Source organism: Eulemur rufifrons, chromosome 17, assembly GCF_041146395.1.
Source record: "Eulemur rufifrons isolate Redbay chromosome 17, OSU_ERuf_1, whole genome shotgun sequence".
NCBI lineage: Eukaryota > Metazoa > Chordata > Mammalia > Primates > Lemuridae > Eulemur > Eulemur rufifrons.
Window position 1 is genome coordinate 34,162,220 of NC_090999.1, and position 26,297 is coordinate 34,188,516.

General features: G+C 42.6%; 1 protein-coding gene across 1 annotated transcript; it reads left to right on the forward strand.

Annotated features, from left to right (window-relative positions):
* Positions 1-26,297, forward strand: SNX18 (sorting nexin 18). Its single transcript, XM_069491932.1, has 2 exons — positions 1-1,810; positions 22,895-26,297. Exons 1-2 carry the CDS (start codon positions 190-192, stop codon positions 23,146-23,148), a joined length of 1,875 nt encoding a protein of 624 aa, XP_069348033.1. The 5' UTR covers positions 1-189; the 3' UTR covers positions 23,149-26,297.

Sequence of the window (26,297 nt, forward strand, 5' to 3'; positions counted from 1 at the left end):
CCCAGCGCGGCAGTCTGCGCTGCGAGCTGAGCGGCGCGGAGGGCGCGACTGGCGGGCCGGGCGGAGGGGTCCGCACTGCCTTCGGGCCTCCAGTCCGCGCGCCAGGGCGCAGGCAGCACCGCGGGCCCCTCGGGCGGGCCCCGGCTCTGGGCACCGGGAGTCGGGACCGCCCGCCGGGGCGCCGGGACCATGGCGCTGCGCGCCCGGGCGCTGTACGACTTCAGATCGGAGAACCCCGGCGAGATCTCGTTGCGGGAGCATGAGGTGCTAAGCCTGTGCAGCGAGCAGGACATCGAGGGCTGGCTCGAGGGAGTTAACAGCCGCGGCGACCGCGGCCTCTTCCCGGCCTCGTACGTGCAGGTGATCCGCGCCCCCGAGCCCGGCCCGGCGGGCGACAGCGGCCCAGGCGCCCCGGCCCGCTACGCCAACGTGCCGCCCGGCGGCTTCGAGCCCCTGCCCGCCGCGCCGCCCGCCTCCTTCAAGCCGCCGCCCGACGCCTTCCAGCCGCTGCTACAGCCGCAGCAGGCGCCGCTGCCGAGCACCTTCCAGCCGCCGGGCGCGGGCTTTCCGTATGGCGGGGGCGCCCTGCAGCCGTCGCCGCAGCAGCTCTACGGCGGCTACCAGGCCAGCCAGGGTAGCGACGATGACTGGGACGACGAGTGGGACGACAGCTCCACGGTGGCGGACGAGCCGGGCGCGCTGGGCAGCGGCGCGTACCCGGACTTCGACGGCTCTTCGTCGGCGGGCGGCGGCGCAGCCGGCCGCTACCGCCTGTCCACGCGCTCCGACCTGTCGCTGGGCTCCCGCGGCGGCTCGGCGCCGCAGCAGCACCACCCGTCCGGGGCCAAGAGCTCGGCCACCGTGAGCCGAAACCTCAACCGCTTCTCCACCTTCGTCAAGTCCGGCGGGGAGGCCTTCGTGCTCGGCGAGGCGTCGGGCTTCGTGAAGGATGGGGACAAGCTGTGCGTGGTGCTGGGGCCCTACGGCCCCGAGTGGCAGGAGAATCCCTACCCCTTCCAGTGCACGATCGACGACCCCACCAAGCAGACCAAGTTCAAGGGCATGAAGAGCTACATCTCCTACAAGCTGGTGCCCACGCACACGCAGGTACCGGTGCACCGGCGCTACAAGCACTTCGACTGGCTGTACGCGCGCCTGGCCGAGAAGTTCCCGGTCATCTCGGTGCCCCACTTGCCCGAGAAGCAGGCCACCGGCCGCTTCGAGGAGGACTTCATCTCCAAGCGCAGAAAGGGCTTGATCTGGTGGATGAACCACATGGCCAGCCACCCGGTTCTGGCGCAGTGCGATGTCTTCCAGCACTTCCTGACGTGCCCCAGCAGCACCGACGAGAAGGCCTGGAAACAGGGCAAGAGGAAGGCGGAAAAGGACGAGATGGTGGGCGCCAACTTCTTCCTGACGCTGAGCACGCCCCCCGCTGCCGCCCTTGATCTGCAGGAGGTGGAGAGCAAGATCGACGGCTTCAAGTGCTTCACCAAGAAGATGGACGACAGCACGCTGCAGCTCAACCACACGGCCAACGAGTTCGCGCGCAAGCAGGTGACAGGCTTCAAGAAGGAGTATCAGAAGGTGGGCCAGTCCTTCCGCGGCCTCAGCCAGGCCTTTGAGCTGGACCAGCAGGCCTTCTCGGTGGGCCTGAACCAGGCCATCGCCTTCACCGGAGATGCCTACGACGCCATCGGCGAGCTCTTCGCGGAGCAGCCCAGGCAGGACCTGGACCCCGTCATGGACCTGTTAGCGCTGTATCAGGGGCACCTGGCCAACTTCCCGGACATCATCCACGTTCAGAAAGGTAAAGCCTAGCCTTCAGAGCACATGCTACGGAAGGTATTGTTCAGGCTGAAAGGGATGACTTTGACAGTAGGACCCTTGTCAGTTTCAGACTCTTACTCTTCAAGTCGGGAAGCCAGCAGGGGTGGGATGGCTAGGCTAGGCCGTTTCCTAGAGTGTAGGTGGATTGTCAGATAGCTTCCTCCTTAAGAGTATCTTCCGGTCAGGGAGTGAGTACTCTTCAGAATAGGTTATTAGAGTACTTTTTTTTTTTTTTTTTTTTTTTTTGACAGGGCTATCATTTTAGACTTTGAATAGTTGAGTAACGAGCTGCTCAGATCTGTGATCTTGTGACTAGGGTAGAATTACAAGGTGATGACCCTAACCATGTCAGGCATCCATTTGACTCTGCAATGTCACTTAGCGATGGGTTTCAGAAAATGAGGAAATTATGGGGAAGAATGGATGTCTGCAAATAAAGGTGAGTCTGCTTTCACTCTCCACATCTCAATTCCTGCTCTGGTAGACGAATTGGGATCTGTTCTCTGAATTGGGGCAGTTTAAGAACTTTCCACATAGGTGTTTCTTGCTTGCAACCTTTGTAAAAGGAAGTAAAAGGCTCACTGTAATTTCAGGAAAAGCTTAGTTATTTTGAGTTTGGAATCTATTGGCCAAATGAAATTAAGAATATTAGGGAAATTATGTAGGGAAACTACATAGAATGCATAGAATATGAATATTGTATGAGAGCAGCGTTTCTGGCATAGCAGTGAGTTAGGTATCCAGTTAGAGTTTTATCAGTAGTTATTGTCTCCAACTTTTGTTGAAGCATTGGGATTTGCAGATTATTATTTTTTTAAATAAAATATAGCAGTACTAATACCTGTCATAGTATTACTCACTAATGTGCGTTCTCATATCGTGCCTTGACTGAGAGAACGGAGGTGTTGGAGTTAGGGAGGTGGTCTTGCCTGTGAAAGTCCAGTGTTGGGGAGAGTGGGCAGAGGGAGTCATCTAATCTAACTTCCTGCCGAGTGGAAACCTACTTGGATCATCAAGTCTGGCCTTCCAATGATGAAGTGCTCACTGCCTTCCCAAGTGGGCCAGGCCGTTCATGAACAACCCTGATCTTTGACATGTCCTTTCTTGTTTCGAATTTGAATTTACCTCTTTTGATTGTTTTTCTGTTCCCTGGAACTGCACAAAATCTATTCCTCATCAATCTGTCAGGCCTGCAGACATTTGGAGACCGCAGTCTCACTTCCTCTGTTTCCCTCCTTCCCTTTAGACAGACTAATGTGACTCTTACCATGGAGGGGTGGGCGGTGGGCAGTCAAATACCTGGAATATGTTGTTGCTGCTGCTAAAATACAGTACTCTGAACATCAGTACCAATTTTAATAGAGAATAATAACTTTCTTGGTAATTTACAATTTGCAAATGCAGTCTAAGATTGAATTAGTTTTTTTTTTTAGCAATCACATTGCTGTTGGCTTATACTGAACCTGCATCTGCATTCCCTGTGCCTTTTTTGCATAAATTAGTATGAATCTTTGATTTTTTTGGCTGGTATTGTTGGGACTGACTTTCTGAGCCTTTAATGAAGGACCTTAACATTTAAATTCCATTTTGTTGCTTAATTCTGGACCCATGTTGGCTGCCTTTTTATAAATTTCTGTGAGTTTATGCAAATTGCAGGTAAGTAGTTGAAAGAGAGCGTAACCAAGTACAGACACCTGGACACCTGCACTGGGCTGCAGGTGTCTGTCTGCTCGAGGTTGGTAGCAGTTCATTCACTGGTATTCCTTTCATTCAGGCCATGCAGTCAGCCTTTGTCCAGTGCTCTGCTGTTGAAATTATGTACTAGAAAAGGTATGGTGTTTGTCCTAAGGCCTATTTTGAGTTTACCCCAGTGGTCTACTTAGTCTATGAAACCATCTAGTTTATTTTTTTTGTTGTTCTTAGCACTGGAATTGTCTGCTGTTGCTTGGGATTTGCAAAACCTCTTTCACTAAAACCAGCACCCCTTGATTGGCTTAAATAGATTCAAGGGCACTGAACATAATCTCTAGGAACTTCGGAAAGAACACCAGTTGATACTCAATATAGTTTGTTTCTACTGTAACCTTGGTGTGTAATGTACAGTGAGCCTATGTCCCTAGATGACATGTGTTTAGAATGTACTGCCATTTAAAGAGACAGTACACAATACTTGAGGCTAAAAGCATTTGCTTACAGCCGGTATTTATCAAGGATGCTAGGTGTTGGCGATTTTTAGGAGTACAGATAGACAGATATCATAAGCTTTTTGAGCATATTCAGGACTTGTGATTGTAAAGAGCAGCCTAACTCCCCTGCACCCCTACCCTTAACTACGCAGTTGCTATTAGAATGAGTCTTTTTCAGTCTGAGCACTTAGGGATTTTTTTACTGGTTGGTTTTTTTTTTTTCTGCAAGTTCTCAAAGCCATGACTTTTGAGAAGAGAACAACAACAACAAAAGACAAATAAAAATCTTAAGCAGTTTAACTGATCTTTTGTTGTATTTGTTCTAAAGTTTATATTTCAATTTTAGAGAGAAAGGTGAGAATTCAAAAAAAGTTCAAAGTGATTATTTCACCTCTTGAGTTCTCATTGTTTAAAGTAAGAGACAAGCAATTTCACTACTTCGACGTTTTCCATGTTCTAATCATATTTTAGGAGGTCCACACTGAGCTGAGATAGACCATAATTAGAAAGTGTAATTTAAAGAAGTTGTGAAGGAGAGTTAGACTTTTTTTATTTTTCTTAATTCTTGGGGGAAAGGAAAGCAACATTAGGCTCCTCTGAGCTTTTTTCTTATCCAGAAGACTGCTATGGTCAGTCTGCTTTTGAAATGTTCTAGACCTTTGGTATTTGATGGTGTATCCATGAGCCACAAGTGGCTATTTCATTTTAAAATAAAATAGAGTTAAAGATTCATTGCCTCAGTCACACTAGCCATATTTCAAGTGCTTAGTAGCTAGTTGCTACCCTATTGGACAACAGAGGTATGGAACTTTCCATCATTGCTGGAAGTTTATTGGACAGTGCTGTGTTAGACAGTTGGCTGTAGTTTATCAACCTTGTCATAAGTTTCTTCAGCAAATTAGTTATCTTCTAATGTACTTTCTTAATAGTTTTCTTTTTACTTAGTCATCTCATGGCATCTTCTCCTTCCCATATAGGCTTAGTAAAACCTGGAAAGGGAAGCAGGTCCTGCTGTATCCCTCTTTACAGATCCCAGGCATTCAACCATGACTAACGTTTCAGTGGAGCAGGCATCTGCTTGCAGCCTGCCTTCCATCCATTCAGAAAACACGCTGGTCTCGGGGTGGACGTCTGAGGCCACCCTGGTGAGGACCTAAATACAGGTTGAGGGTGGAAAACTCAAATACTCTTACATGTAGTAGGCTGGCATTTTTCTGACTATACTGAATACTAAAATCATTGCTTAAACTAATAATGGTTTTAGTGTAAGTACTTCCTGCAAAAGTGAAGAAAGCCATATGGTTCTTTCGGCTAAAAGAGAATTCTAGAATTTTAATTTTTTTCGTCAACTACTGGCGTCTTCAATAAACAGACCTATTTAGGTTAATGGAGTTGAATGAGGAGAGAAGGCAGTTTGCTATAGTCTGAAGAACATTAGATGGGAATTCAGAATCTGTTTGAATCTTATTTGCATTTTGCTTTGACCTAACAGGAGTCCCTTCAATTCTTTGTTCATAGGCATAGGCAGCACATGTTTATCACTGATGTGTAACCCCTGTGGTCTTGATTTTCTTTCCTTGAAATGACAGCATTTTATCTTCTCTTTATCATTGCTATCTTCAGTATGCTGATGTTGGTGAGTTTGGAGTAGTATATGGAATATATTTTATTATCAGTTTCTTAGCTATTCAGTTTTGTTTCCAGAGATATGATTAATCTCTCATACTTAATAAAGCTAAATCTGGATTGGCAGCAAGTTGTGGTTTAAAAGCTTTAGGCTTATCTCTTGGGGGCTATTGTAAAAGGAAAGATTGTAAGAGTTAGATTATGAGAAATGTTGGTTTTATCTTTGTTTATGCACATGGACTAGATGGCTGGAGGAAGTTACTTAAAGTGAAATTCCTTCATTGCAAAGAAAAGGTATAAAATCATGTTAAATTGATTTGTTGGTAGAAGCTAGTTTGAGCTGTGTGAAGCAGGGAGGCAGAACTAGATAAACAAACTGGCAGTCCTGCTTTCTGTACTCTTGAATATGCTGAATCTATTTCATTGCTCTCTAAATGTTCCAGATGGAGGCTGCTTTTCAATAGAATAGCCCCAGGACCTCAGGAATGGTACACCAGTAGTGGGCCTGTCAGTCTTGCTGGATAGAATTTCACCATTGTGCTCCCTTTTACCACTAGTAGGGTTGGCCTGGTGTCCCTCAGACATTAATTAAAGATAGCTGGAGTCCCGGCAGGGCACGCTAGGTAAGGCTGGACTGCTCCGAGACCTTCCCTGTCTGCTCCGTCTGCTCCCGTGGCTAAAAATAGCCCTGAGAGGGTGGTGCCAGGAAGACAGAAAAGCTCTAAGAAGCTGGGCTGTTTGTAAATTCATCCTTATTTTGAAACCTCTGGGCTAGAAATTGAGGCCATTCATCCTTTTTTTTTTTTTTCTTGTGAGCCTCACAGGCGAATTGGTTTTATTGGTTTCAAATGACATCATACACTCTTAGTTTCTTCTCCACTGGAATCAAATGCTATCTGAATAATTTGGAAACATTCATTTGGATTTCTTTTTGTTATTTCAAAATATTAAGGGGATACAAATGTTTTAGGTTACATGGATCGTTTTTTGTAACGCTTGAGTCATTCATCCTTTTTGTTGTAGCCCTGTCTTTGTTAAACCCATTTCTCCTCTCCCCTACGCTCCACCCCCAGCTATTTTCTAGAGACTTCTAGCCTCACCCTTTGCCCCAGTTTGTATTTTCTTAGTGAAAATAAGGTAACCTTTGGGGCTTTTGAAATAGATGACTCAGTTCCTTGGCTAAAATGTCAATGTAACTGGCCAAGGACAGTCTTGGCCATGAAGCTAGGTGGGGACACTGCTTATATTACCCTGTCAGTGGTTTCTCAGACGTCTTTTTTGAGCCGTGAAGCCCTCCTCACAATCGCTCTGGGAGGGCCAAGCCCACTCGGCTGCACTGACCACAACAGAACTGAAAGGAGGCAGAGTCCCCACCCTCCCACCCATGTCCTCCCAGTAACTCTTGGAGCCCGTGGGCTCAATTGAGCTTTCCTCTTTATTCAGAAATGTCATCTGGTCTGATGATCCTATGATTTCCAAGCATGATGGTGGAACCTAGCCAACTGAGAAATTCTGTGATTCACGTACAAAGATGACAGTTCCCTTAAACTGTGTTTTTTTCCTTCAGGCTGAATAAAAACTTGTTGTATTGTCTCTAAGTGTTTTTAAATCAGCATTTAAATATCAACTTTGGGCACATTGGCTTGTGCCTGTAATCTCAGCACTTTGGGAGGCTGAGGCAGGAGTATTGCTTGAGCCCAGGAGTTCGAGACCAGCCTGAGCAACACAGGGAGACCCCATCTCTACAAAAATTTTTTTAAAAAAATTAGCTGGGCAGGTAGCACGTGTCTGTAGTCCCAGCTACGGGGGAGGCTGAGGCAGGAGGATCACTTGAGTCCAGGAGTCTGAGGCTACAGTGAGCTATGATCAGGCCACTGTACTCCAGCCTGGGCAACAGCAGGAGACTCAAAAGAAAAAAAAAATGAAGTTTGTTTATCTATTTTGAAGCTCCCTGATGCTGTTAACTAAATGATTATCATGAATAAAGTGGCACAGTGATGCTTAGCTCTGTTTGATGGGATTATATCCAGAAGGCAGACCTGTACCATTTGTCATCCCGCACAGTCTGGAATCTGACTGCTCCACCAGTGGATGGATCAGACTCTGTTTGAGCCTCCGTGAGTTCTTGGACTAGTGATAGAGACAGGTTAACCAATCAGCCAGGGCAGTGCTGAGTGCCACCTTGCTGAGAGCTGGAGGATGGGCCAATCCACCTCTGGAGAGAGCTCCCCAAGGCTGTGCCAAGGAGAGGGAGCTGAGTTGGCCATGCCAATGAAGGGGCTGCTTGCCAAGCCAAGAAGTCACACATGCAGAGTCTCATTGCTGTGGGAGCAGGCTTGTCTGTGGACCAGTGTGGGCTCTAGGGGCCAGTGCATGGGTGTGGGGGAGCTTTGGACAAGTTATTTTAACCTCTCTGACTCTCAGTGTTCTCTTTGGCCAAGTGAGAATACTTCGTTACATAAAAATTAAATATTATGGTTCATTGTAGCTACTCACTAAATGTTTAATTTTGAAAAGTAGAAAGGTGCTTTTATTTATTTTCTGTAGGCATGGGGTCTTGCTATGTTGCCCAGGGAGTCTCAGACCTTGGCCTAAAGTGAGTCACTGCCTGGCTGAAAAGTGCTTTTAAAAGGGGAGGCACTCTCCTTTAAAGATAGTTCCAGTAATTTTATCCCTCCTGGCAGCCTACTACTACCCCAATTGCAGGCACAAGTACAAAAGCCCAAGGAACCTTCAGTCTAGCAATCAATATATATTTTAATCAGGTTGTCCTGTATTGCACACCAGAAGTAATGGTTAATAGAGGGATAAATGTGGATCTTGTCTGGAGTCACTAGTTTGTTGTTCATGTAAAAGAGTGTATGTAAATTGTCTCCTGCCAGCCCCCCACCCCCATTATTTGTGTTCTGGCAGAAATCACTTTAGCATTTCTGAGCTTCAGTTCCCTTATCTGTAAATATAAGGTTCATGATTTCCTAAGTACCATTTGTTGGTTGACTTTTTTTTTTTTTTTAATAACATCGTTTCTATTTTGAAAATAAAATAATCTTAATTATGTAGTAAACATTTAGACATTGTTTCAGGCTGGTTTTAATAGTGTTCTATATGCTTATGTGACTTTGTAATCTGGGAGCATGAATATCCTTTATCAATTGATGTGAAAGCACATTTATGCACATTTAGTTAGTATCAGCAAACATGCGTGGTGGGATTACCCCACCAGGTGCGTCACATGTGAAAGTGATTCATACCTGTCCTCCTGCCTGCTGGTGAGGGCTCCCTGTGTTCTGAAGCTGCGGAGTGGTGGCCAGCTGAAGCAGCTGCTCTCTGACTCTAATAAGGGATGTAATTAATAGGGCCACCAAAGAGATAAATTGTAATGGTTTTTCAGTCTTGCAAAGCAGCCTTCACTTTGAGTGTTTAAAACTGCCTTCTTTCCAAAAGTGGAAACAATCTGATGTTCATTTTATGTTTATAGTTGATTAAACTTCAGTGTGAATCGGTTTTAGTCCACATGTCATTTCTGTCCTTTTCTTAGAATTTTTTATCTCTCACTGTGATTTAACTTTCCTCTTCTGCTAAAGAAATCATATGTATTATTTAGCACGTAGAGAGACATTGATTAGGAAGGGGAGCTAAAATCATTAGATTTATTCATAGGACCTTCTAAAAGATACACCTGAATTTATTCAGCAACTGTTTACATGCTTATCATCATCCAGGCACTATTAATGATGCTAGCTAGGGTTGCATCAGTGGCCAAAACAAAGGTCACCACCCTTTGTGGAGCTTGCATTCTAGCAGGGTGGAGACAGACAATGAAAAACAAACACAGGAAGTAAATTATAATGTATGTTGGAATGTGGTATGCAGTAGGAGAAAAAACTAGAACAGGGAAAGAGGGCACGGGAGGCAAGATGAAGTGTTAAAAAGGATGGGCAAGTAGGTCTCATTGAGAAGGTGAGTTGCAAGCAGAGACCTGCAGGAGGTGAGGGAGTTATCCGTGCAGTCATATGAAGGGAGAACTTTCCAGGCAGAGGGTACAACTAAAGTAAAGGCCCTGGGGTTGGCATGTGCCAGGCAGGTAGAGGAACAGCAAGGAGGCCAGGTGGTTGGAGCTAAGAAGATCCTAGTAGGAGATGAGGTCATGGAAGTTCTGATTTGTAAGGCTTTGCAGGCCGCTGTCAGGACTTGGAATAAAAGCGTAAGTCAGATGGCAACAATTGCAGAGTTTTGAGCCAGGGGATGACATCCAACTGGACATTTTAACAGACTTATTCCTCTTATTCCTGTTGTATTGAGAATAGAATTGGCGGCGGGGGTGGGGGAGGTGTCAAAGATAGGAGCAGGGAGCCAGCCGGAGACTTCTCCAGTAATCCAGGTGAGAGATGCTCGCGGCCTGGACCAGGGTGGAGACGATGGGTGCGGGTCCCATTCAAGATACATTTTAGAGATAGAATCAGCAGGTTTTCCTGAGGCATGAAATGTGGCATGTGAGAGAGGAGTCATCAGGGTGACACCACAGTTTTTAACCTGATCAACAATAAGAATTGCTACAACAGGCGTGGGGATGGGCAATCAGGACTTTAGTTTTATCCTCTTAGATGGACTGGGCTCCTGTATTCCATTCCAAGTCTTTCCCACCCCAACACAAGCACAGTCAAGCTTTAGCTCTACTCCTCTTCCTTGGAGTGTCCCATTCGGACCCTGGTCCTTTTGTGAGTCATCATCGTATGCAGTGCTCAGTCACCGGTTAGTGTGGTCATGTTTTTATGTTCCTTTGTCATATAGCTGTACCGTTTCACACATACATAGTAAGTACTTCATGAATGCCTGTTGAATTAATGAAGTAGGCACTCTAGCTCTTTCTTGGTTGATTTTGAGATAGATGTCTTCTGTGATTTACAGAATGTTTTTGTTTTTTCATTTATATGATGATGGATGACAGTTTAAAAGTGTACAGGAAATAAAGATAGGATCTGGATGTGTTTTATGGATGAAGCCATTTATTAACATGTGAGTGATTTAAAAGCCTTAGGTGCCTATGAAATGATTTTCCAAAATTCACTGAGGAGGGAAGGGGAAGTTTGAAAACTCTGTCTTAGGTGCCAGAGAATTAATATATTCCTCATGATTTCACTTGATACTAATTCTTGGTGTTTTAACTTACATGCACACACATATATACACACTTTCGTCTTTGGTAAGCTTTAATTATAATGCATTTACAGGAGTCCCTTTTGCTTAATTCCATGCACAACATCCAAAGAGAGTACATTCACATTCAAGTCAATGCTGATGGACTTGGGTACCTGGAGCACTGAGCTTAGGTGTTGAGCAGTAGCTACCGCCCTCATGGAAGGCTCAGTTCCATGAGGAAGGTAGGATGTGCGCACAGAGAACTGAAATAAAAGTAGATTTAAATAAGTGCTGAGAGGAAGAGAGTGCACGGGAGTGCAGAGGATGGAGAGTAATTTTCCATTTGTGTTGGCCTGGGTGGGTAGCATTTGGTTTTCCCTTTGAAAGATGGTCACGGTTTGACTTTTGGAGGAGTGGAAGTGGGGAAGTGCACTCTTGGTCTTGCAAATGCTTTAGGATAGCTTTAATAAGCATATAATAGTTGATAAGCCAGGCACCCAGTGCTTAGTCAATGAGGGAGACTGTCACCATATAGTGTGACACACAGTCATGGACACATGCCATGATGTGACATAGGACAGACGAGGGGGTAATTATAAGGAGTGGATGGGAGGTTTCAGGGCAGCATCTGCCAGTCTCAGTCTAAGAAGAGGTTTGAAAACAATTGGAAGTTTGCCAGGCAAGCAGAGTGGGGGAAGGGCACTCTGGGCTGAGGGAGCCATATAGGGCTTGGCCTTGGCTGCCTCTCAGATCAGCTGTGGAGTGGTTATAGCAGAAAATCCGGCTGCCCCCTGGACCTGTTGAATCAGAATATCTGTGCTGCCTAGACATTGGTGTTCTTCGAAAAGCTCTTCATGTGTTTTTGATGTGCTGGGTTGACAGCTGTCATGGGAGGTGATGTAGGAAACATGGACGATCAAACAGGTAATTGACGAAGTCAGTCTCACACTTCAGATGCACAGGTCCTTATGGCAGGTGTAAAGTGAAATGGGGAGCTCTTGCAGTAATTCAGGCAAGACATAATGGAATCCTAAATAGGGGCAGTGGGGTGGGGAGGAGGAGACAGAAGGGGCTGCTTGCTTACAGGAGTGGGGAAGAGGCAGGGAGGAGTATAAAATGACCTGCAGACTAGGGACTGGAGTCACCAACAGAGATGCTTGGGGAATGGCATGGAGCAGGGGTCTGCCACCTACAGCCCGAGGGCCAGATTTGCCCAGGTACCTGTTTATAACACTTGAGCTAAGAATGGTTTTTAATTTTTAAATGATTTCATTTTTAATGGTTATGTAAGTACCTACATAATAGCCTCAATTTTGCTTCTCCCTGCAAAGCCTAAACTGTTTACTATTGGCCCTTAAAATGTTTGCTGACCCTTGACTTGGAGAATAAGCAGGTTAAGTAAGTGGGAGTGGTGATAGTAATTGCTGTTTATTGAGTACTTGCTCTGTGAGCGGCAGTATTCCAGGTATGGTATATACGTTATATACCCCATGCAGGAGTGGGCATGACAGCAGAGTGCTTGTGACATGGACTAGAACCACATGGCTTGGAGTTCCTGCCAGCTTTACTGTGTAACTTTGGGCCATGGACTTATCTTCTCTCAGCCTCAGTTTCCTGTTGTGTAACATGGAGTAACAGTCTTACAGTATTAGTACCTAATATTTGTCAGCATTAATTATTACCTAGTGTGTTAGCTGCTGTAACAAATTACCACCAACTGGGTGGCTTAAAACAACAAAAATTTATTCTCTTACAGTTCTAGGGACTGGAAGTCTGAAATGAAGGTGTCAGCAGGGCCATGCTCCCTCCAAGGGCTCTAAGGAAGCTGTTTTCTTTGACTCTTGCAGCTTCTTGTGGTTTCCAGCAATCCTTGGTGTTCTTTGGCCTGTAGACACATCACTCCAATCTCTGCCCCCATCGGCACATGGTGTTCTCCCTGTGTGTCTCTGTGTCTCCTCTTCTTTTAAGGACACTAGTCATACTGGATTTAGGGCCCAGCATAATCCAGAATGTCCTTACCTCAACTAATTACATATGCAGAGACCCTATTTCCAAATAAGGTCACAGTCATAGGTTCCTTGTGGATATGAATTGTGGGGGGGATACTATTAAACCCGCATGGTTCTTAACTCTCCCAAAGGGGTGTTACCTGCTTTTGGTGGCTCTCAAAACTGAGGCTCAGGGAAGTTAAGTGATTTCCAGAATTATCTAGCTAATAAGGAGCGCCAGGATTTCAGTGCATTTTTTGCCTTGACTTGAGACTATTGCTCCTTATGCTACACAATACCTAATGTGCTTGCTAGAAATTGACTTTTATTCTCCAGGCAGTCAGCAGACACTACAGGTTTTAAACTAAAGAGTGACATCTTAATCATAATCAAAATCACTAACATATTTTGAGGACTTACTGGGTACCAGGCATGGTACTTTGTGTTTTATATTCATTATGTCTATTTAAACTTCACAGGAGCTTTTGACATACATACTCTTCCTATCCCCACATTGCCAACAGGAACTGAGCCACAGAAAGTTAAACTGTGAGTTCTTGGAGGCATCCTTCCCTGGTGCAGCCTGGCTCTCCGGGGCAGAGCTTTAGGAAGTTCTTCCTGGTGGTTGTGCACAGAGATGAGGAGGCCCTTAGAGTAACCTAGGTGAGAGCGTGGCTTCAGAAAGGAGCAGGTGGACTGGAGAGAACTGCCAGGTAGAATGGTGGGACTAGGTGAGGGGCTGGCTCTCCTGAGGAGTCTAGTGCTACCTTTGAGGTTTTTAGTTCCGGTGATAGAGAGTGGGGAAGCCGGTGATAGAAACAGGCGACAAGGGGGAGCGGGATTAGAAGGAAAGACAAGAAATGGGGCTGACGGAAGTCTTAGAAAATCCTGGTTTCCAAGCCTTTTGTATTTAGTTATGTTGATATTCGTGATTTTCACAAAAGCCACCTAGTTTTCAGAAGACATCTTTAACTAAATGCTGATAGATATTAACATGGATAATCCATAAGTTTTCATGTTTTATGACTCTTGTTGTGTATGTTTTAAAACTTGAGCCGGGTGCGGTGGCTCACGCCTGTAATCCTAGCACTCTGGGAGGCCGAGGCTGGCGTATGGTTTGAGCTCAGGAGTTTGAGACCAGCCTGAGCAAGAGCGAGACCCCGTCTCTACTGAAAATAGAAAGAAATTAGCTGGACAACTAAAAATATATAGAAAAAATTAGCTGGGCATGGTGGCACATGCCTGTAGCCCCAGCTACTCGGGAGGCTGAGGCAGGAGGATTGCTTGAGCCCAGGAGTTGGAGGTTGCTGTGAGCTAGGCTGATACCACGGCACTCTAGCCTGGGCAACAGAGTGAGACTCTGTCTCAAAAAAAAAAAAAAAAGGCACAACTCGATACATTTTTAGGTGCTTTGTTTTGTGTTTAGTTGGTTGTTTCTGACCTCATACAAGGAAGTGCAGATGTGGCCAGAGTAAAGACTCATAGCCACCAGACAGCTGGTCCCTGCCTGCATAAGGAAGCAGGAAAACCACGGCATGGGGGAGTGTTCTTAGGTTCAAAACAGCTGATTTCGGAACTGTCTCCAAAGCTTGGTGATCATTAAGTGGGTGAAGTGCCAGTGGAGGGGGTGCCACGGTGGGTGGCACTGAGGAAAATGATGAATGCCTGTGCCGCTCACCAGTTGGTACCACCATCGCTTAAGTAGCTGTAAGTGACAACAGGGTTTACAATTTCAGTTAAAAACTAGACATTATTTGGGAACAGTGCTTGAAAATAAAAAATACATTCTTTGAGAACGTTCTCCGAGCTGCAGCATGAACTGCAGTGCTTATGGAAGCCTTCACAGACTCTGGGACGCCGCAAGGGTCCTGGCTCTGCGCATGGAGCCGTCTCTTTTCTAAAGAGCAGGTGCCGCTTTACTCTCTCCCTGCCCCAGATACAGGGGCCTGTCTGTTTAGCAGCTTCTATTTCGATTTAGTTTAGCTTGGGTCTCTCTTTATCTTTCTAGAATAAAAGAAAATAAGGTTTTACCTTTAATTAAAGGTAGTTTTCAAAGTTCACTCTACTTATCCCAAAGTACATCTCTAATGCTGCTTTGTCTGTGCAGACCAAGATCTATGCACGTCTCAGGTAGCAAAAGAATTAGGAAGTTAGGAATTTTGAACTGCAGGCCTCAGGCATCAATTGTGTTCTCCGAATTTAAACCATTATATGGATTTTACTGTACCAAATCATTTTTTTTAAGTTTTATTGTGTATTCACTGTTATCAAAGATGTTATTTCTACTTTATTTTACTAAGATTCTGTGGGTATTACATCTTTAAGAAGAGAAACAATATATACTTTTCTTGTCTTTCGTGTTCTCAGATTTTAAAGTCTTCATCTGTACTGGCTTGACCATAGGCAAATCATCATTTTCACCATTGTATCCAAAGACTCTTCTGAAATAAAGACAAAACTGTGTTTACAGAACCCTTGAAACTATCACCCTAGTAATTTTATTACATATTTAATATTCATTATAAGCTAAAACATAGAACGTTTATATATGTAAATTTGCCCAGCAATGAACAGTGTGTTTGAGATACAGTCATATCATTTCCCTCTCCATTTTTGGAACAAGGTGAACTATGTGGGGGGGGGAGGAATTATATATAAAAATAAACATGGTGAGTAAAAGCAATCCTGTTTTAAGATGTTTACACTCAAGTGAATTTTATTCATACTGAATGTCATCCTGCTCTTAGACATTAGGTGATTGCTGAATGAAGCTGTAAGAGCTACTTAATTAGGACCTAACAAGGCTTTTACCTAGAACAAACTACTTTTTCTTCAGGACCAAACCAAGCTTAGAGGCCTGAATTCTTTAAAAGATTATTATTTTTTTTAATCATCAAGTAACCAGTTTTTCCCCCGCTTTTTGCAATATATTGTCCTGTCTTGATCCTTTTAAAAATGGTTTTAAAGTTTTCTTTGTCATTTATTATATTTATTCAAATATAATTGAAAGTGAATTTTAGATTAATTTATCTTTGAATGTTGATAATTCTTGGCCTTAAGTATGTTTAGTCCCTTCAAAAAATTGCTTTCACTACTCAAGTTCACTATAAGTATTTGTACCCTCCAGAGTTTTATTAATGTGTTTATTAATGTGCCCACTGAGTGTGACTTGATGCAGGAATAGAACGTTGAGGGTCTGGAGGGGGTTTGTGGGTCACTTATCCCTGGGACAGTGCAGGCTGGGGGCCGGGGCCGGGATCTGCCTGCGGGTGCTGTGTTGAGGCTGACCTGTGGGGCATTGGGCTCTCCAGGGGGAAAACAGTCCCCATCGGGCCACCTGCAGGTGAACTGCCTGAGATGGGCAGACCCAGGTTTACTAACAGTGCAGCTAGACACTGTTAGTGAAAATTATTTAGCTTCCCTAAGTTTCACTTTCTACCTCTGAAAATGGGGTGATGACTGCTTTTCTTTCGGGGTTAAAGAGAAGAAAATAAGACATGCAGAGCACAGGTTTGCACAGAGCAGGTGCTCCTGTGTGACTGTCGCCTGCATGGGTGGCCGTCCTGCCTCTCTATGTTAGGTGGGTGTTGGCCTTGGTTTTTTGAGACATTTTGCTCAGAAGAATATCAAAAAGTAAATATTGAAGCAGAGAAGGAAAGGGTAATCAAGAGGGTGGAGAGCAAAAGGGAGGAAGGAAAGGGGAGGGGAAGAAGTTATGGGGAGTGAGCAGGGAGCTGGGAAGGTGGGGGTGTGGAGGCCAGTGGGGCGGTAGGAACCAAATGGGCCACATTGACCAAATTAGCATTTTCTTTCAACATTTTACATGTACAAGGGAATGAAGAAAAACTGGCTGAGTTCAGTCTGGAGCAATTGCCCCTGGCTGTCCCTACTGCCCTTCAGCCTGTCTCCTGCTCTGTCCCTCATATCAGGGCTTCAGTTTTCTAGGGAAAGGCCCTCGGAAGACAGAACACAGAAAATCTAGTCAATGTTTTTGACACACATTTGTGATTTCAAAATTAAATAAGGTGCTTTTTTTTTTGCTTTTTTTTTTTTTTTTTTTTGGTTAAAGGGAGCAAGTGTAGCCTTTGGATTCCTGTTGCTTAGTGACTGGGCCATTGTATAATCAGTCTTAAGAGGGACAAAACATACTGAGAATAAGAGATTTGGTCGAGGAAAGGAAGGCAAAGTTCAGGTGCAAGAACTGGACAGGGTTGGGTTGGAAGCCCTGCGGGGGCCTGAGGAGAGGGAAAGAGGGGCAGAAAGAGGGCAAACTGGAAGGAGGCCAGACAGCTTCTTTAAAGGAGGGCAGGGCCCTGCCTGGCTAAAATGCCTGAGGCAGGACAGTGTATGAGGGGTTTTCCTTCCTTGTCTCACTTTGCTGGGTCTGAAGTTGCTAAGAAAGTTGTTCCTCCCCCGCACATCAGAAGCAAAGGAACATCGGCAGTTCAGTTTAGTGTAGTACAAATGCATTTGCTGGTGTGCTTGTTAGTTCTGCTTGCAGTGGCTTCTTAGTATGTGCTGCTGGACTAGATGACACCAGAGCTTCACTACTCTCATTTTAGAAGAAAAACAATAACATTGGAATGCTTCTTCGGCGTTAGTTTTTACTGATGGAAATAGTTTAATGATATACTGTGTAAAGTAATGTGATGCTTTTGAAAATGGTGCTGACTTCCTGGATCATAATTCATTTATAATAAGAGTTTTTAAAATTTGAGCCCTTTAAAGTAATAATATTAATGAACCTTGTCATATGATTAGATTCTTTTGTTTTAATTGTTTTATATTCATTGCAAAAATGAGTAATATCATCCTTCAAAATTGAGTACCTATGTATTATAAACAAGGGTGCAGTTCTTTCTTGCTTTGCTCTTTCCAACCTGAGCATGTTCTAAAACATTGGTAAGATAACAAAGAAAAAAGGTGGGAGGGATTGGAAGTGAATTTAGGACACTGCATTAGATTTCCGTGGAGCTGGGATGGGGGATGGAAAAGTGGGGCAAAATGCCTTTCTCTGAGCCTCAGCAATTGCAATAAATATGAAAATGAGCCCTGTTAGGAACTGTGCATGTGTACAGTCTGCGTGGGTGTCTAGGAGTTTTTATTAAATCACAGGTCCTAAAGCAAAGTAAAAATATTGGTTTAAATTTTCCTTTTAACTCTCAAAATGTGGAAAGGAAAGGACCCTTTTCACCGGAGTGTAGCAGGGTTGAGTCCTGTCTCAGGCCTGGTCTCAGGCCTGATAACGCGGATCCACTCAGTCTGTGCCTGCAAAGAGGACGAACGGGTCTCCTGAACGAGGACTCCCTGGTTGGAATGGTTGGCAGGCAGGTAGAAACGGTGGCTTCTTTGCCATGAATTAGCTGTGGGACTTGGAACCCACGTCACTCAGCCTCTTGTTTGTGAGATTGAGAGAACTGTATCAAACATTCTTATACAGCCCTTTCAGCTTTAAGGAAACAAGAAAAGTCTGGGAACCAAGTCTGCCGTTCTCACCTGGTGATCAGCTCCAGCTGCACTTCCCCGAGAGTGTCCTACCACAAATGTCCTCGGGGCTCCTGCTCCTCCTTTAGGAATGAGGTCGTTAGTTCCTGAGTGACCTTGCTATTCTGGGAAGGAATTCTAATAATTTGCCAAACTAATTTAATAACTAAATTGAATGCCCAACTGAAACTTCATTCTCAACCTGTAAACCTTTTGTAGACGGGGCTTTCTGTCTGTTCCTTTTTGCCTCCTTCACGGAGATCCCCCAGGAAGACACAATTGAAATGCGTTGGAGGCTCAGCCTGGCACCCTGGAGGGCAGCCTGGCTTCCTTTGGCCGGTTTGGGATGACAGTAAGGGGATGTGGTTGAAATATATGGCCTCACTTTCAATAATACTTTTTCCTGTCCTTCAAATTCATTTTAAGAATTTATTTTCAGTTGTGTAACTGGGGGAGGCTGCACTAGTTTATGTGTTACCTTCTTGTAAGTAGTATTTTTCTACTAGTTTCTGGTAACTAGAACGTTACTACTTCATAGTTGTTTTGAAGACTACATCCACACTGCTCTGTATTGTCAGCCTGTTCTTACTTAATCTCAGAACTTAATACTTGCCCACATTTTCTTTTTGTAATAAAATCTTAATATACCCATGTTATTCCAGATCCAACTAACTAATGTCTGTTGGTTAGCCCTAGAAGCAGTTTCGTAGCTATATACTCGCATCATCCTTCTAAAATGTTTTTCTCTCTGACGGCTCCTGTTTATTATTCTCTTTTTTAAAACTGTTGCCCTAACTGTGAGTATCTTGGGACCTTTTGTTTGTTCTAACAGTGACGCCTTTGACCTTAGCCTTCATTGTATAATTTCTCCCCCTGCTCTTTCATTTCCCTCTCCTGTTTTGAAAACAGTGTGGCCATATGATGTTAGTGAGGGGAGGGGGCTGCTGGGGGCAGGTTCCTGCTAAATGAGCCACTGAAAAATTAGAGCTTTTGAAACCTTGGCCTGTTTTTGTATTGATTCCATGATAAAAATGTGTGGTCCCTTTGTTGCTTAGATTCTGGGCAACATTTTTAGGCTTTTATTTACACTCCTCTTGGGTTTGGTAAAAAATTCAGTACAGCTGAGAGAATGCTTACAAGATGCTGTAATGCTTTGTTATAGCTCTGCAGCTGGTTGTATTATTGTATCTCTGCAGTTTCTTAAGCGGCTATGAATTACTTTAATTTTTAAAGCTATCCTAGAAGTAGCAAGTCTGTAATGATCTCAACTCTGCCCCCATAGTTTTCTTCTCCAACATGCTAGACCTGAATGAAAATTTTACTGTTTCTGCCTTCTCATAATATTTAAAATTTTGAATATGAAAATATGTGAAGTCTAGAAATATGTACAGAATTGTCAAATCAACTGTGAGAACCTAGCCATTTATAACAAACCCAAATTCTAGTTCTAATACTATTTCACTTAACATCTAACCATTGCTTGTAATGTCATTTCTATTAGAAAAATATGTTTCCACTTTCCTCTTGAGTAAACTCTGAGCTTAGGAGCTCAGTGAGAAGCTTCCTGGGAACCCTAGAAAATAGTTCTATGTGTCAACCCCCAAGTGTTAAAATACCCTTGCTGTTTGTTCCTGTGGATAGCTTGAACTGTTTAAAAGATGTCACATTTTTTTTCTGTTTACTCGTAGTCAGTAAACTAGTAAATTTACTTCTGTAAGTAGCTTACCTTTTTCATAGGGAGGAAAACACATTAATACCCTGTTTGTTAAAATGTATGCAGGAAAAACTAATTGGAAGGTTGTGAGATGAATTTTTTAAAAATGTAAGTCTTAAAATGTAAGTCTTGGCTCCATTAGTATGTACACTTAGGCTTAAAAGAATTAAATGCCAAAAGGTCCTTAGGCCTCAGAGAGATTTTAATACTAGTTGCTGTATCTAAGAGTTTTGAAAGTGTATGCCAATGTGGTAAGTTGTCAAAACTTACTGCTTGTCCATTTTTAAATTGGTTGTTATAGATGCACATCTGTAACTCTGTATGATAAAATGTAGTTTTTTTAAAATACGGTGAGCTAATTTGGAGTTTGGCAAGCTGTACCTTAGTTGGCATTCACACCACTCTAGGCCAGGCTTCAGAGCTTCTCCATGCTGGACTCTGTTCTCTGGTGAAAAGCAAGGCTCTACTGACTAGAGCAAGTAATACTTGGAGAATATCACCAATGTGGGCAATAGCCCTTACACAGATAGACCAGAATCCGGGCAGGATAGGACCCTTTGTGCTTGTCCCCTGTGTTTGAACATTGGACAATCACATGAGATTTTTGTCTTTTAATTTCCTGTTCTTTTTTTTTTTTTTTTTTACCATTTTTAAACATGTATTTCATCATTTCGTATTCTCAGTTGTCTTTTTGAAAAGTTTTTTCCTTTGTTTCTACCTCCTATACTGTCCTGGCCTTTTCAACTTCTATTTCTGTATATAAAATGTGAACTGGTAGAAATATAACAAAGATAAGTGTCTTACAAGAAATTATTGTTTTTTTTTCCTTTTTGAGGCAGGTCTTGCTCTGTTGCCCAGGCTGCTTTCTCTCTTTTTAACATAAACAGCAAGCGAGCAAATTTTGGCACTTTGTTGGTTCTGTCAGCTATGGTAGAGATCTTAAAAGCGCCGTACTTTCTGAGTGATGGCTTCCTAGCGGAACTGGGGCGGCGTCTGCCTGTGGTCAGCCAAGCACACTGCTCTGCCACGGGTGGAGTGGGAGTGGTGTGCTGCATGGGCATTCGGTGCTCTTGCTGTACCCACGTCACGTGTTCCTCCTGTTCTGGGGCTGTGATGCTTTTCACTTAAAGACCTCGTTTAGAATAAATGAACAAAAATAAGTGTGGGTATGTACATACCAAAACATACATACATATATATGTATGAAATTTATTGTCGGTGGTTTTTCATTTCTCAGGTCCTTGAACTGTGCAAAAAAGCACAGTTTTACCTTTAAGAGTTTTATTTTTTATTTTTATTTATTTTTTATTGAGATGGGGTCTTGCTCTTTCACCCAGACTGGGATGTCGTGGCGTGGTCATTATTCACGGCAGCCTTGAACTCCTGGGCTCAAGTAATCCTCCCACTTCAGCTCCCAGGTAGCTGGGACTGTAGGCACATGCCACCACTTCTGGTTAATTTTTTTTTATTTTTTGTAGAGATGGGGGTCTCACTACATTGCCCAGACTGGTCTTGAACTTCTGGCTTCAAGCAATCCTCCTGCCTCAGCCTCCTAAAGTGCTGGGATTACAGGCATGTGCCACCAGGCCCAGCCCTTTAAGGGTTTTTGTAATATAGGTTTATACTATATTATTTTGTAAGAGATTTGAAGAAATTTAGAAATAGGGCATCTTCCCTTGTATATTTTCACTGTTAGATAAAACAGGACATTTGAAGCAGAGCCTCTCAGCTTCCTGACTTCCTCCTCCCTAGACTACCTATTTCCTCCTCAGTAGTGCCATGTTCTCAGACTGCCAGGCCAGGTGCCCCAGCTGTTTTTCTCTCTGTTCTGTCTTGTCTTTCAGCATGATTTAGTGGAGTGAGCTACATGGAGTTGGAAAGTCAGAATTCTTGAGCTGGCTTTGTTCAAGTGATTTGAGCTTTATCATTACTCATTCCCAAGATCCCAGGAAGAGCCTGTATTTCCTACTCCTGAACATCCTTGGTCTTTTCTGTGTCTTTATATGATCTTGCTTCTGGGGGAGGGTCTGCCCTCATGTGGCACCTGCCCGAGTGGCTGACATGCTACCTCCACCCCTGCAGCACTCTCTGGTGATATTTCTTGGCAAGAGATTGTATAGCACCTCTGGCATCATTCCCAAGTCATCATTCAGGCTGACTTAACACTCACTGATCCTTACAGTCCCTAAAGAAAAAGTGGTGAATTCTTACTGCTCAGGGAACTTGTACTCCAGGTGGGTCTCCTGACAGAACGTGGAGTCAGAATCAGACATGCATGCAAGATTTACCCCTTCATCGGGCGCTCTCTGTGTGCCGAGCACTCGAGCTGGCGTTTACTCTAGCTGACAGGACCTGGGCTTGGCCAGCCCTGATGAGGGCTCCAGTGTAGACTAGCAACATTGCCAAACACCCCCCACGACCATGGCATGATTCCAAAACACAACCTGAGTCGGTACTAACTTGTTTCAGAGACTGGTTCTGGAGTCTTACACGATGATTCCTTAGTGAGACTTTCTGAGGAAGTGGGTTTGCATCCTTTATGGGGTGTTTTTATATACAGTATAATTCTTTTAATATATGTGGGTATAATGGCGTCACCTTTTAAACCTGTGAAAACTGCAGTTTCTTGTTTAGTTTTTTGAAGGATAGTTCCTGCAGTTTATGATCTGTTATGTATAGCATCTTTACTTGGAAGAGATGAAAAATACTGCAGGTATTTTGTCAATATGCAAATGCTAGTTTTTTGATGAGAAGTTTTAGCAATGAGGGTGTTTTCAGAAACTTTACCAGATTTCTTCTTTTTGAGTAATTATAAATTCTAGAGGAATTTATAATGCCCAAGATTCTGTTTAATATGCAGTTATGTCATTGGGGTATGTGGTATATATTTGCACTTAATTAATTGATTGTTATTATTTTAACTGTAGGAGCTCTTACCAAAGTAAAGGAGAGTAGGCGGCACGTGGAAGAAGGAAAGATGGAGGTCCAGAAGGCTGATGGCATTCAGGATCGCTGTAACACTATTTCTTTTGCCACTTTGGCTGAAATTCACCACTTCCATCAAATTCGAGTAAGAGACTTTAAATCACAGATGCAACATTTCTTACAACAACAAATAATATTTTTCCAAAAAGTGACCCAGAAGTTGGAAGAAGCTCTTCACAAATACGATAGTGTTTAATGACTGGACATTGGATTATGGACTTTTTTCAAGTTCAAGGATAATTTCTACAGCAGAATAAAAACTGCTATCAAAGAGCTATTGCCAACTATTGGTGGTGGTACAAGGATGGTTTTGTGTTCAACTGAAACACAGCTGAATATATAATTATGTAGGAAATAAACAGTTAATATGGTTATGTAATAGAAACAGTACCACACATTGTAACTAAATTATACTATGTATGCCTACACTACCATTGTAACTTTTGGAATAATGATTATACTATTTGCCTTATTGCTTTTTGAAGTATGGGTATTTTAGTGCATACTTTGTAGACCTCAAAACCCACGAAGGGTCTCAAAGAAGCTGGCTGGATAAAAGCCTGCTATGGATGCCTTTTTACTCTCACAGATTGGGATTACCTAAATTCAACCTGTTCTCTGTTTACAACTCCAACTAGAGCAGCTATGCGACTTTGTGCCTTTAGACTCTTGGTTTTTCATTTCTCCCCTCCCCTCCCCCCGTTTTTAAGTAAGACACAACTTTTCTGATTGAAAGAGGGAAAGGCCAGTGCATCTAATGACAAACTGATGATAACCTCATGTTGGCAGTGGGGCTGGAGTGGGAGGATCAGCTGTCATTGATCTGCACAGCAAGTATTATCTCCTGATAAGATGCTCGTGAACACAGAGGAGTGAGACTCAGTGCTCCTCTTGGATATAAAGTCTATTAGGGAAGAAATGGTGCCACTATATTCCCTTAGATGCTACAGCAGCATAGCTTCTTCGCACAAGTGTCCCAAAAACTTGGCGTGAAGATTTCAGCAAGCATGTCTTACAACACGGAGAAGGAGGAGTCTAATCAATCAGGGGATGAAAGTATAGAATCAGTGACAACACACACTTGGTTTTAGTTCTTAGGAACCTTTAGTTCTTAGGTTTTTGTTTTTTTTTTTTTTTTTGCTTGAAGATTTTCTTTTAACAGTTTTTTTTTTTTTTTTTTTTTTTTAATGGATCTACACTGTTAACTGATTGAGACTCCACTGTGATTCACTCGTTTACTTAAAAACTTTTCAGGGATGTCTGTAAATTTCAGTGTTTTACGTGATGAAAAGTGGTGTTGGTTGATCTAAGGAGGGACCAGAAATAATTTCTACTATTCCAAATACTGAAGGAAAAGAATAATTGATTTATACTGTGTTTTAAAAAAAAAGGTGTTGATAAGCCCCCAGAACATTTAACCTTAGTAATTATTTTAAATATATTCTTTATTATTATAAGGGAAATACAAATGGCTGATAAATACCAAAAAGATTCAAAAGCAGCTTAATTTAAAAAGCACAAAGAGATTTTGGCTTTATCTCCAAAATCTCAATGTTTTTATAGTTGCTGAGCAAAATAATGTGATTATTGAGTTTACAGATTTAAAAACTGTCACTGAAAGGTTAAAGTATCTACTGTTTTTATGAAGTCGGACTTATGCTGCCCCAGAAATCCCTGGGTACTGAAGTGGTGACACGGAAGTAAAGAGGTCAATTGAAGTATTGGTGAGTCACAATGATTAAAAAAAGGGTCAGTTTGCAGACAGTCATAAAAAGAAAAGGTTATTGAAATAATTACTCAACAGCACATTTACTCTCTAAAAAGTAATCTCATGGGTTGAATTTTTAAGATCAGATTATCATAATTTTGATATTTGTCAAAATTTTGTACCTTAGGTTACTTAGAGCCAGATTTAACATCATGTGGCTTTGTCTTTACTACAGGTATGTGGAACTGTAACCAAATATATTGCTCTTTAAAAAGTAACTTTCTCTTGTTGATTGCAAAATACAATTCCATAAACAAAACCCATATATATAAATGTTAATTTTATTGCAGAAGTTTGGAAATTATAAATATAGCATTTAAGTTTGAATCTTTATTGGACAAATAAGCACTAGACTTTTCAAATAATTTGAAATTCACTTTTATTTGCCTCTTTATTTTGATGGTTTGATTTTTTTTTTTTAAAGTAAAACGACTAAACTTGTGCAATGGTAGCATGGAAATTATCTGAGGTGTCTTGTATGATTGTACTTTAGCCAGGGTGGACATAAATTATAAAAACTAAAGATGAAAGTGCAAGGAAGTATAAGTTCATGCTGCCTACTTCTAAGAGAACTTTCATTCTTCGTAACTACGTAACATTATAATGCCACTGCTTCATAAGGGGTTCAAATTCTATGGGGGAGGACACCAGAATTATTAGTGTTCATTTTCATCTGAGATCTTTATTCTCTAACGTTCTTGGTCCTATTGAAACATTTCAGTATACAAAAATACTGCAATGTTAATACCCAAGAGAAAAGCCATTATCATGTGTATGCTGGTCATCATGATCAGTGTGGTACAATTTTTTAAAATAAACTATCATGCCCTTCATTCCATTATTTGTCTTTATTTCTGTAATTTGTGATTCTGATATGTGATGTGTTTATAACATGAGGGTGTGCACTTGAGCCTGGTCGTACTATTGTAATTACAGACGGAGTTGCTCATGTGCTATAACTGTAATGCAGTGGGACTGGTTCTCCAGCCCTGCATTGTAACCCCATTACCTTCCAGGCTGTTGTAGCTGATGTACGCGGTTCACACCCAGAATGAGGGAATGCATTTGAAAGTGAAACATAAAGCCAGCGCACATTGGCTGGAATAGTGTAGTAATTGAGAATTCTTTTTGCTTCACTGATACGGTTGTTTTGTGTTTATTCATAACAGTACAGCAGATTCTTAAATGCTGATTTTTAATTGTCTTAAATTTTGCTGCTGTTCTTATAATTAAGGACTTGAAAAATGTTTTAGTCTGTCTAGTCAGGCATGTAAAGTTTATGTATAAACTTTTAAATGTCATTCTTTGCTAAGTTCATTGCTATAGCCATTTTTTCCATTTATGTCTTCATTTTCTCAGAATCAAATACCATGTCTGATACCTTTAAGTCTATTAGCATTATTCAATTTCCTCATCTCCAACTTTATCTTTGGTTAACAGAATAAGTAAAACAGGGTATTATTTATTTATAGACTAGAAATGTTGAATATTGTTTTATTTCCTTCAAAATGTTATGATTAGTGCAGACCAGCCATGTTTATTTCTTTTATAAAATAAACAAAGGTTGCTTTATTTCT